Source organism: Chelonia mydas, chromosome 3 (genome assembly GCF_015237465.2).
Source record: "Chelonia mydas isolate rCheMyd1 chromosome 3, rCheMyd1.pri.v2, whole genome shotgun sequence".
NCBI lineage: Eukaryota > Metazoa > Chordata > Testudines > Cheloniidae > Chelonia > Chelonia mydas.
In genome coordinates, this window is record NC_057851.1 from 22754923 (window position 1) to 22766413 (window position 11491).

General features: G+C 38.3%; 1 protein-coding gene across 1 annotated transcript; it reads right to left on the reverse strand.

Annotated features, from left to right (window-relative positions):
- Nucleotides 1–696: 696 nt before the first annotated feature.
- Nucleotides 697–1222, reverse strand: MSGN1 (mesogenin 1). Its single transcript, XM_007052870.3, has one exon. It carries the CDS (start codon nt 1213–1215, stop codon nt 697–699), a length of 519 nt encoding a protein of 172 aa, XP_007052932.2. The 5' UTR covers nt 1216–1222.
- Nucleotides 1223–11491: the final 10269 nt, after the last annotated feature.

Genomic DNA, 11491 nt, shown 5'->3' on the forward strand with positions numbered 1-11491 from the left:
CTTTTCTGTCAGAGATACAATACAAGATATGGAGTATGAAGCAGTGATATTTCTATTTGTTTTCAAAGACATTCTTAATATTACTTACGTTTCTTCATTTTAGGTACATAATTCTAGAAATGTGGATAAATAGCCTGATTTATCAGCAATACCTGAACTAAATATCCATGCTCTTCCAAACCCTAATATTAAAGTGCCTACAGACCATTATGCTTAGTATTTTTGTTTTTATTTTTTTACATCTTTTAAGAATTCACTTTAAACCCATTGATCTTTTAAAAAAAAAGTGAGTAGATTGATTATTTGGTTAAATAATCAGTCCTTATTAAACAGAAGATTGGTCAGACCTGTGGTGAGTGAATCCTATCAGAATCTATTTGCCTTGCTCACTGTTGAATCAGACTGATTTTAATATATTTTTGAAGCTCATTAAAAAAAAACCCAACCCAACAACCCATAACTCAAGTAATGTACAAGTCTACACATCCCCTTCGACTTAGAGCATTCTGAGATGTGTACAGCAGCTACCCCTCCACCCCTATTCCTTTTGTTCTGTCTTCATTTGCTCAAGACACTCAGGATTTTTTAAAGGAAGAACTAGCTCAAAGTTCCATTCGATAATTTTTAAAGATTCTTTAGGAGGAGGGATCTCAAAGTTCCAGTGGCAGGTTTGTCAGGCGGTGGGGGGAAGGGTGTCTATGCCCGTTTGACATTGTTCAGCAGGTCTGTGAGTTCACTGATGTACTTGATGGTGTATTTCAGTGTCTGTATTTTGGTGAGAGGCTGGCCTCTTTGGCTGTAGACAGGAGGTAGGTAATTGCGCAAGGTATGTAAAGCATCAGCCAGGGTCCTCATCCTGAGCTTCTCTCTCTCACTGGCTTTCCTTCTGCGCTGGGCTGACATCCTGGCCTTGGTGCCTTTCTGAGCCTTGGCCTGTCCAGCATTTGGTAAGTATGTAGAAGGAAAATCCATCAAGCTGTATCCGATCAGGCTGCCACCACTGCTGCTGTTGTAGGGCATCTCAATCACAGCTGGGCAAGGGGAAGAAGAGTACGATTCAAAGGAAGGAGATGGAGATAAGCTGTGAGGGGATGAGATCTGGTTCAGCTCATAGGTTCCTGCATTGCTCTTCCAGTCCCAGGAAGACAGAAAGACAGAATTATCAGCGCCCAAACCATCTTCCATATTCAGCAAAGTCTCATGCAATTTATCCATCCAGGAAGAGCAGTTGTGAGAAGCAATTCCCTTAGCTTACGAGCAATGGCTGAAGTCTATGCAGGGAGACCCTTTTATGACGGGGTGGGGAGAAGTGACAAAGTGGGAAAGAGGGTTTGGTGAGGGGAGTTCAAAGGAGGTCCCAAGTGCTAAGATGGAAAATGAACTCCTGAAGTGTTATTTTCTCCTCACCGATAATTATCAACCTTCAGCTAAAATACCTTTAAACTAACAGGCAACAGTGAGAAGGAAAAAAGATTATCTTCTTGTAACTAACCAATTAAGACTGCACATCTACATTTAACATTGCAGTGGGGAATAATTATTAAAAGAGTCAAAGGGAAAAACAAAACACAGCAACAGCTTTATTTGATTTTATTAACATTAAATCTAAACAAAGATTATATACTGTGAAGCGATCACTTGGCTAGAAAATATTATCATTTAAAACCACGTAGCATATTTTCTGTGTAGTTATTTGAAGTCAGTATATTCTATCTGTGATTAATTTGGCCCACACTCACTGCTGAAGCAATATTCACTGATAATCTGTGTTGTAGACATAAGTCAGAAAGATGGGTTGCTTGGGTTTCTGTTTACACTTATATCTTTACAGATTTCCCTTGACATTTGGTTATAACTTCTCTTTGAAGCTCTTTGTTTTTATTAGTAGAACAAGAAGCATAAAGGCTTATTCCCTGCAGCCTGCACATTCATTTACCATTATAAATTGCCCAACTCAAGACAAAAAGAATTGGTAACTGTAAACAAAGTTGAAGTAAGTATTATAAGTGAAAAATTACAAATACAGGTGTATTTTTTTAAAAATAGTGTATAAGCTCTATGCCCAGACAGTAAACATTTACATAGAGGTTTTTAACTGAAAGTCGTAAGTACAGCAAACATACACACAACAAAACTAAAAGCTATTTATGTAAGATGCAGTACTTCTAGAAATCCATCCCTTGTATTAAGAGAGGCAACTTCCATATATTCACAGAAATCCTCTCCCTGCATCCACTGCAGTCACTGATAAAACACCGAGTGAATTCAGTAGTGCAGCATTAGATCCATATCCCTTAAATGAGTGACAGAGGATGGATCACTTGATGATTACCTATTCTGTTAACTCCCTCTGAAGCACCTGGCATTGGCCACTGTCAAAAGAGTGGGCTAGATGGATCTTTGGTCTGACCCAGGATGGCTGTTTTTATGTTCTTAAATTAATAATACTCCATGCACATATAGCACTTTTCATCTGTAAATCTCAAAGCACTTTAAAGAGGGTAATAATCATTTACCCTTTTACAGAGGGGGTGACGGATGAGATGCCTTGCCCAAGGTCATCTAGTAGGTCAGTGGCAGAGATTGGAATAGAACCCAGAGCTTTTGACTCCACTGCACACTTAAGCATGCAGCCTCCAGACACAACTTAACATTAGTTAGTAATGAACGTGTCACAGAAAGAGCAAGAAACATAGAAGAGAGGAAATTTAGAGTCAGGAGGGAGGAAAAGCAAGAGGCTCCCTTTTAAGGCCAAACTGTGCCCTTGCATGTCCAAATGCAACTCTTATTGAAATCAATGGAAATCCTAAATCTATATATGAAGGCAAAACTTCATCCTTAATTTGTAATCTGGAAAATGATACTAAATTCCATGAAATTCTTCAAGTTTTTCCTGAATCCAGTAAATGAGGATTCATTTACAGGATTCAGTTGGGGGGCAACATCCATTCTGAAAAAGATGGAGGGGAGACGCCCAAGAATGTTATGCAGCCAGTGAATATCAAAAATTGATGGGAACATTCCATTTCTCTGTGGTTATGGCACTTGCACTGGGTTCTTATTTAGGAACTTATTTGTGTTCAGTTAGCATCCGAGCCAATGTTCACTGAAATCAACAGACTCCCACTAACTGCAGTGGACTTTGGATCAATAAGTTGTGTACAGGCCTTTATGCAATCAGTTCATGGGAGGCATGGTATGATATTAGAGTGTTCTTGTGCATGAGGTAAATGAGTGAGAACCACAAAGCAAAGGTGAACAGTTCTGGCACTTGGAGTGGAGGCTTGTTTAACAATATTGAGCAACAGAGTACGTAACGTGTTAGGAATTCTACTACTGCCCCAAGCAGGATTTGTTCCAGATTTTACACTGACTGAGCCTATTGCCATACTGTATGCTGGTTTATTTCCTCATTTAGGAAAGTTAGTTGACTTAACCATGAGAAACAGATCATGCCCCTGCCTGTGGACATTAAAAACCAAATGATACAAACTGAGGGACATGCGTGCAACTGATAACATGAAAAAGAACAAGAAAGAAAGTTCTAGGGCACCTATGTATGGTAGCTATTTTTGTCCTCATCAAAACCTCTCTTCCACCTCTTCCCCCGCTCCTTCCGCCCCAGTTTCTCTCTTCTTATGTTCCCTGGTGACCGTCTCTTTCAAATTTTACCTTCTTCCATTTTATTTATCATTTTTCTATCAAAGTACTTTTTCCATAGTGTCTCTTAACACAAGAACTAAAGTGGGTCAAAAACAGAGGAATGTTTTTGAGGGGAAAAAATTGGGAGTGGGGAGTGCTGGGTCAAGGAAGTTTCCAAAAAATTAAATTGCTCTTACCACTAATATTTGATTTGGGGTCAAATTTTTGAATCCTGAAGGTGAAATCAAAGTTAGACTCAATGATTTCGCCCATCCTTACAGTTTTCTTATTTTAAAGTAGTTGAAACCATCAACAACAAATGCATCAGCAGCGTGCGCAAGTATGTGTGTATGTTCACAGTTCATTTTTACTGAGCAATATCATGTAAAAACAACAGACACAAACACAGGAAGGTTCCATAGCTATAAATTTTGGTTGCATATGAACAGCTTGTCTAGTATACTATGTACATAAAATTGGAAGGGATTTGGACAAGATATTTATGGGGGGATGATAGGAAAATGCAGATTATCCCATATCTGCTTGCTATGGGGTTTCTTATACATTCCTCTGTAGCATCTGGTGCCGCCCAGGGTCAGACAGGGTACTGGACTAGGTGGACCACTGGTCTAATCCATTATGGTGACTCCTGTGTTCATATAAATCTACAAAATGGGGGAAAGAAGGCAACGGGTCAGATTCTGAGATGTGCCCTCTCACTGTGCTCACAATTTTGTGGCCCAAAATGGGAGGTCAAGATGAGCCCCAAGGACCTGATCCAAAGCAACTTGAAGTAAATGGAAAGATTTACATGGTTTACAGTGGATTTTAGGTTAGGCCCTAAGCCTCAGTGTGCAAGCACTGGAATCACAAATAGATGGTCTCTATCAAATGAATTTGTATTACAATCATAACAGGAATAATTTGTTGATACTTGCTGAACACTTCATGATGTTGTTTTGACACTAGTAAAAATGAGATTATTTAAAATGTGCTACAGGGCGGAAAGATTTTGCAAATAGCCTTCATTCTCCAACTAGGTACCAGATTTATTTTTTTGTACAATATAAAGTATTTGATACTCTTTCCCCTGCAAGTCTCAGTAGAAAATCAGAAAACAGAGAAATTCAGTTATTATGGGCAGTACATCCCCACAGCTTTCCTTTAAGATATGCAAAATTCATACATTGGGAATCTTAATTTCCCTCCATCTCACACAAATCTCAGAATGTCCCTTTTTTAAATCTTTCCACAATGTAATAATATTGAAGGTCATTGAGTTATGAGTCTAATATCATAGTAATACTCACTGACACTTAAATGATAAGGCATTTTCTGCTTGCCTGATATTTTTGTTTTTTGTTTCAGTAATTTATTCAGCAGTATAAAGGCTAACGTTTCAATCTTCATCTCCTTTAAAATGAGAGGTTTCTTGGTCAGATTTCTGACCCATAAGAGAAGGGCGGGGGAGGAAGAAAAGTAGGAAATTATTATTAAGCTTGTTTCTGTTTGAATCATTGCAGACAAAAGTCATTTTCTTAAATAACCAGAAAAGGCAGTAGAATAGAATATAAGATTTATCTTATAATATCCATCCAAATTGTGTAAAGAAGCCCTCTCACCCATGAATATGGAAAATTTTTATTAATGCAAATTTATCCTTTGGGAAAATTTACTATGAGAAATAAATATATCCAGTAGTGTGTTTTTGGCAAGCTTGGGGAATGTGTAGGCAGAACAAACATATAATAGTAAGGAGGAGTACAAAAGGAGAGAAAAAGTGTTGAAATTCGGGAAAAATATAGGAGCATCAGATTTTAAATGAATGAACGTGGGCAAACATGTTTCAGTAGCAAAAAGAGAAAGCAACATTTTAATCTAATTTTATTTACAAGCAGGACAAAATTCCAGTGAGAACGCCTTTGTTTATTTCAAAAAGATGGAGGATACATTATCATCAATGGCAATGGGACCTTGCCTCCATGAGCTGAGAACTATATAAATATATAACAAAGAAACAGTCCCTGCTGCACGCTGCTTACACAACCATACTTTGTTTTGCCTTTCAGATAACAATTCCCCAGACACTTTACAAATGTTAACTAATTAATACCTCTTATCCAGCAATTGTGAGACTTTTATTTCCAGTTTTACAGAGGTTAAAGATAGGCACAGACCAGTTAATTACCTGAATTTCAAAAATGCTGAGTGAGCATTCACAGTCCCCATTGACCTCAGTAGTTCAGCACTTCTGAAAATTAGCCCATAGGGTTCTTGCCTTAGGTCACACTCAAAGTACCCCAGATTCCCAATTTTCAGTTGCACTTTAACCAATAGACTATTCTTCCTCCCATGCTTGTCAGTAATTTGGATACTGGGTTTTTCAAACACAAGGACTTTTTCAGTATTCTTGCTCATGATGTAGGCTATGATCTCATTTCAGATAAATAAGAATTTTCTTAAGAGGACAATATTTTAAATAACTTTGATGAATAGCAAATTACAATTCACTCAGAAAGAAAACTAAAAGTCTTTAAGACAAGAAGACAAAAAGGTGGGTGGACCTAACAGTGGACGGTGGACCTAACTCTGTGAAATGCCGAGAGTCCTCAGCTCCTACTGAAGTCAATGAGAGTTGTGTGTGCACATGTGAGGTTAGAACTGGGATAATAACTATTACTTTCAACATTAGCAGAACATTTATGAACAGTTGGGGATGGGATTTTCAAAAACACTCTAAGCGCTGGTCTAACTCTGCTTTCATTAAAGTCAACTGGAGTTTTACTATTCTAAGCACTTTTGAAAATGTGATCCTTAAACTTCAGACACTTCAGTGTTCTTAAGACACATTTTAAAAAAAACCTAACAAGGTCCCCGATCCTACAAGAGAATCATGCAGACAGATACCATTGACTTCTGTTGGACTCCGTACGGTCACAAGAGTCACCCACACAGTTCTCTTTGCAGGATCAGGGCCTATAGCTTGACTTTAAAACCTCAGATGTGAGTATTTGATCCTCCAAAAAGTGGCAATCCCAACTGACTGAAAAGTGACAGCAGCTCCCCAATTCATTAAAACAACTGATCTCTAAGCAACTGGCTTCCTAGATGAAAAGACTTACGTGTGGAATTTACACCTACCCACCTTTTAAGTACGGATTTTATTACTTAGTGTTTTTCAACTGATATTTGGGAATGTCTTTTTAATACCCCTGTTAACAGAAGTTGAAAGGAGAATAGTCTATGTGGTTGGTCTTTAATGTCTGCTGGCCATTCCAATCAGAGGGAAAGGGCAAAGGGGAAAAAATAGCCTAAACTGGCTTATTTGGCTCAGAAAATGGAAGACAACAGATGTGATCAAAATAATAGAGACCTATTCAATCAGGAGAATTTCAGTGTCCAGTTCTACGGCTCCATTATTTCAGCTGTTTTTCAGACACCTGCAGTGATATCTCACCTCCTTAATTCAATCTGGCATATTTCAAAGTTAATTTTGATATTTAAAAAACATTTAAAGACCAACAACGGTACCCATATTCCATTAAAAGCCTAGCCAAGTTATTTCCAAGGGATTCTCATATATTTTCCATGAAAAGCTTAATTTTTTTTGGTTAACATTTTTTATTGGGTTTAGATAGTACCTATTACTACGGCTATGATTTTGTCATGAAAATTTTTAGTATATTTCATGGCAGAGGTACAGGAAAAAGAACAATAAGCCACTTGAAGGTCACAAAATATTGTAGTTTTCTCTACATTAATATATACAGGAGTATAGTGGGGGGTGCTGAAAGGTCAGGTCTGGGCGTTGGGGTTGGAGAGTGAGCTTACACTTCAGCAAACGGCTCCTGTCCTGCAGGGCTAGACCCAGCTCCCCACTCCAGGCATTGTGACCTGGTGCATGAGATCACAGCACCCCTCAGGTAACCTCAGGTTTGGCTTGTCTGCCCCCCTCCCTTCTCCTCCAACCCCCATAGATGGAGACAGGGGGCAGACATGCCAAACCTGAGTGGCACTGCAACATTGTGTACCATCTTGCAACACCATTCAGTTTGGGGGCCTAATCAAATGTGTTTTTACAACCACTTCCAAGATTTCGTGGACTTTATTCAAATTCATGATTTCCATGACCTCTGTGACAAAATCATAGCCCTACTTATTACTTATTTAAATTGTGGTAGAGTCTACAGATGCCTACAGGGACCATGGCCCAGTTGGGATAAGGCATTGTACTAACAAGTAAAACATGTTTTTCTTCCATTAAAACAGCACACAGTGCCTTGCATTCTGAATGGACAGTTTTCCAGAGTGACAGTTGTCATCAGGATGTTCAGAACCTCTTTGCAGGGCTCACAACCAGCTCCAGCAGCTGAAGAAAAATCAAATTAAAAACAAAGATCTATGTTTATTTCAAGTCAATTTGTATATTCTTTAAATGCTACTTAGTAGTAACCTGAGTGGGTATGAACAGGGGGTGCTAACCAGTAATTCAGGCCAAATTTCAGCACATGGTGTTCTATTTTGCCTGCCTAAATTCCCTCTTCAGTTTCAACTGGAAAAGATCATCTTTACTTCCTGTCCTAAAACTGTTGTGTAGCATTCGTGTGTGCTGCTAGATAGTTGCCCTATTTCATCCCAGAGGTGGCTCCATTTTAGTGCTGGATGAAATGATCCCCGGGGACATAGCTGGCATATCAATTTAATAGTTATAAAACTATTGATATCCTATGAAAAAGGGCAACGTATAAATCTGACTGAATAGCTCTTTGCCACCGCCACAGAAAAATAGAGTCACTTACTGTGGAGAGGAAGCATTTGATCACTACCTGGGACAGGATTTGTTTTGGTTTTTTCCCCTTGGCTGCAACACATGGGAAATCCCCAAAGCATAGGTTGGAGAATTAGTCTGTCCATAGATTTAGGGCTGGGGTTCAGCTGAGGTTCTCCACTCCGTTATTGACCCTGCATAAGCTACTGTTGCTTGGAGAAGACTCTGCTTTAATATGTTAAACTCTTTTCACTTCCATTTTTAAAACAAATGAGAGAATAAAAAGGCCAACCTGCCAGAAAAAATGCTGAACAGAACAGTGAGTGAAGCACATCAATCTGTCGCCTCAAAGGAAGTGACAATAAAATGGAGACCTGCAATGAAGAAAGGCCTGTAATCAAATTCACTCCTGCCCTTCTCGTCTGTGAGCCCAGTATAGTATGGGCCACTAATTTCACCCTCAGTAATGGGCACACACCCCTACCAGGAAACATGGGCTCTATTCCTACCTCTGCCACTGACTTGCTGCAGGATGGTGAGCAAGTCACTTTACTTCTTTGTGCTTCCATTTCTCCTCCCTCCCTTGTATCTGTATTGTCTATTTGGATTGTAACCTCTTCAGGGCAGGGACCATCTCTTCCTAGGTATTTCTGTGGAGCTCAGCACAATGGGTCCTTGATCACATTTGGGGCCCCTAGGTGCTACTGTAATACAGATAATAATTTGATAGACTGTAGACACCAACAGCAAGGAGTTAAATTTAATCTGTATTGTCCTCTAGGATGCTATGACAACATTCTTTTAAAACTACCCAAGCCCCGTACAGAAACAATTTACAAAAGTACATATTGGCAAGTGGGACAGAAACAAACAGAACCAAGGGGAATATTTAATTTCCTTAACATTGACCTGCTCTGTCAGGCTCTGATACACATCCATCAGTCAAAGCTTCTTGTCTGAGATCTGATGCTCACTGATGGGCTGAAATTGAAATAACACGGACAGATATCTGCCTTTTGGAGATCAAAATGTACCAGTAACTGAATTTTCTAGGAAGTGCTTCTAGAACTTAATTATCCTAAAAGCTGCCAGGATCATTTAATGGAGAAAACAGAAGAGGGGCCTATACAATGCATATTAAATATATGTTAAAATGTAAATATAGTATCAAAAAGTAATTTAGCACTTATTTTAAGATAGAAAGGGTTTATACAACTTGTCAAACAATAACTAATAATCTTAACCCCCTTTAAAGTTCCTAAATATTATGGAAGGCAGTGTGGGCCCATTGATAGGGCAAGTGACTGGAAGTCAGGAGACCTGTGGTCTGTTCCTAGCTCTGGCACTGGCCAGTTAGTGAGATACAGAGAGGTGAAGTATTTTGCCCTATCCGTAGAATTCACTTTCTTTGAAATGAAAAGCACCATAAAGAAAGTATTAATTACCCCCTTTGTACAGATAGTGAAATGGAGGCTGCGACACTGAGTGACTTAACCAAGGCTACAAAGGGAATCAATGTCAAGCCCAGGATTAGATGAGTTCCTAGTACTCAGTTCTCTGATCAGCCATTTTGACAAAAAGGTGAGGATATCTTCTGTTGTATTAAATGAGAGAAAATATTTGTGGTTCAACTAATTAGCTGGAATCTAGACAAGTTCCCAGTCAACGTTTTGGGTTTATAGTTCAAAAGAACTGTTAGGAATTTTAATTTTAAAAAAATCACTTACAAGCTCTAGATGACAAGCTTCATTTTACCTGTTCGCAGTCCTGGGGCAGTTAAGCTCCCTGTTTTCATTTCTGTCTCTCTTTAAGGCTTTGCCTTTCAGCCCAGAATACTAAAACAGTGACCACAGACACCTACTCCTCAAAATGGATTGTATTGTAAAATATAAAAACAATACAATTCAAATTACAGATAAATGAGTCTGATTTTGACTTCAGGGTACATTGGCTCAAGCCCTGTATTTCCCTTAAACCCTTCCAGGAGGATTTTTTTTCCTAGATAAAAATCTAACATCATATATTCAAAATATTTTTGGCCTATGTTATACACAAGGTCAGACTACATGATCTAACTATGCTTCCTGACCTTACAAATCTATAAATATATGACTATTCACTTTTGCTGATGTATGTCTTCCACGATGTTTTTGAAACTAGTTTATCACTTCAAGATTTTCCACCTGGTACAATGTAGTGGGGGAGAGGGGAGGGGGAAAAAAAAAAGATCAAAAGGTCTATAAATGCGTCAAACTTTAAAATGCAAATCACCTGCCATAATGTTGCTGAGAACAAATCTTTCATTATCACCTTTCTGTGAAAGGTTCAAATTAGCCTGAATTAGTTGAAAAGAACAAGCAAAAGACAACAAATTTATCTTCTTGTGGGTTTTGTTACCTTTTAGATTTATTTGGCTAATTACACAATACTCTATTACTCAATTATTCCACAATGAATTCTTCAGGCAACCTATAAATAAATAGCAGTGATCACATAATGGTGTCATTACAGTTAACTGACAGATACGGCAATGTTGCTGAAGTGTTGATAACTATAGAAATGGTTTATTTGTAATGCCAAACGAATCCTTATAAGCAGGACACTTTTTAATTATTACACTGTAGGCTAAAATAACTCTACCATTCTAAATCAATATATGACACTGGAAAATACAGACATCTTATATTAACTGTACATGTCAATGATCCTTTAAAAGTTATAATGAGCAAAGTATAAGGGCTAGGAATTTTTCTAGATGTCAGTCCTACAAACTTCTAATATTGTCTGTGACAAATAACATTTCTTTAGTATTTAGGGGTATATTCATGTAGAAAGAAAGGTCTTCTGCAAAATTCCATCCTCCCCCATCCCCAGCATCTACGTCACTTCCATGTCCCTCCAACTTACATTTTAGGCCCCAATTCTGCAATGAGCTACACAAAGCACCCCTGCTTGTGCGGCACATATCGCAGGATGGGTATCTTTATTCCTTACTCAGTTTAAAAGGTTTAAACTTTAAAGTTTAAAATGCTGAAACACTGTAAATACATTACTACAACAGGAGGAAATCTACATATATTT

Bases quoted from the DNA above. Each gene is read 5' to 3' on its own strand.
- MSGN1 (XM_007052870.3), bottom strand. From the start codon at position 1,215: ATGGATAAATTGCATGAGACTTTGCTGAATATGGAAGATGGTTTGGGC.